Source organism: Chlorella variabilis, assembly GCF_000147415.1.
Source record: "Chlorella variabilis unplaced genomic scaffold CHLNCscaffold_13, whole genome shotgun sequence".
NCBI classification, from domain to species: domain Eukaryota; kingdom Viridiplantae; phylum Chlorophyta; class Trebouxiophyceae; order Chlorellales; family Chlorellaceae; genus Chlorella; species Chlorella variabilis.
This window is the reverse complement of record NW_005435075.1, coordinates 199430-200299: the sequence shown is the minus strand read 5'-3', so window position 1 is coordinate 200299 and position 870 is coordinate 199430. Positions and strand designations below refer to the sequence as shown.

The following is an 870-nucleotide window of genomic DNA, read 5'->3' as shown; positions in this document are numbered from 1 at the left end:
GCCAGAGCAGCCTTGTGGTGCGCGTGCCCATCTCCAACCCACCGCCCGCCTCGGTGCCGCCGCCACTTCCGCCTGCAGGCAATGTGATGCAGATGGGCCCACAAGGCAAGATACACGAGGCGCTGCAGAAGTGGGCGGCCAAGTACGGCCCCGTGTTCAAGTACTTCCTGGGCAGGAGGCCCTGCATCGTGATCACTGGTGAGGCGCCCCGGGCCGCCCGCTGCGGGCTGCTCCCGAGGCCAGGCGCCAGCGCAGCTAGCTACACAGGGGCTGTGCTCCCCCGGCGCACCACCCCTGCTGGCGCCGGACCCGCCGCTCGCTCTGCAGACCCGGACCTGGTGCGGCAGATCTGCGTCAAGCGCTTCATTGACTACCACGACCGCAGCGTGGTGAGCCCGCCGCGGAGCACCGGCGGGATCCAGACGGCCTGGCTGGCGCCGCATGCAGCGGGCCGACGTGCAGACCGCTCTGTGGGGCGACAAAGTCGCGACCCGTGCAGCGGGCCGGCAAGCGGGCTGCACAGGTAAATAAACAATTGCGCTCAGAGTCAACTCGTCTGCCGTGTGCCTTCACCCCGCAGCCTACGCTGGAGAATGGCGCCGCCTGCGACAACCACTTCCAAAACAGCGGCATCCTGTTTTCCAGGTGGGCGCAGCGGTGGCTGCTGCTGCCCGCTCCCGGGCTCCTGCTGCAGCGCAGCTTCCATGCCTGCATGTGCCCACGGTACCCGCCCTTGCTGCGACTCCTGGCCCGCAGGGGAAAGTATTGGCTGGGCATCCGCACCGCATGCGAGCCTCTGTTCCACAGCGCAGCGCTCGCAAGCTACGCGCCGATGATGAACCAGGCGATTGACGAGCTGGTGGGCAAGAT

The 870-nt window shown here is 67.8% G+C and overlaps 1 protein-coding gene across 1 annotated transcript in view; it reads left to right on the top strand.

Annotated features, from left to right (window-relative positions):
- Window positions 1-859, top strand: part of CHLNCDRAFT_135118 (hypothetical protein) — a gene marked incomplete at both ends in the record, with an annotated part of 1831 nt that extends 972 nt beyond the window's left edge. The window contains 4 exons of the mRNA XM_005846651.1: window positions 79-198; window positions 328-389; window positions 581-645; window positions 757-859. Of these exons, the coding sequence (XP_005846713.1) occupies window positions 79-198; window positions 328-389; window positions 581-645; window positions 757-859 (350 nt within the window). The remainder of the gene's footprint in view (window positions 1-78; window positions 199-327; window positions 390-580; window positions 646-756) is intronic.
- Window positions 860-870: the final 11 nt, after the last annotated feature.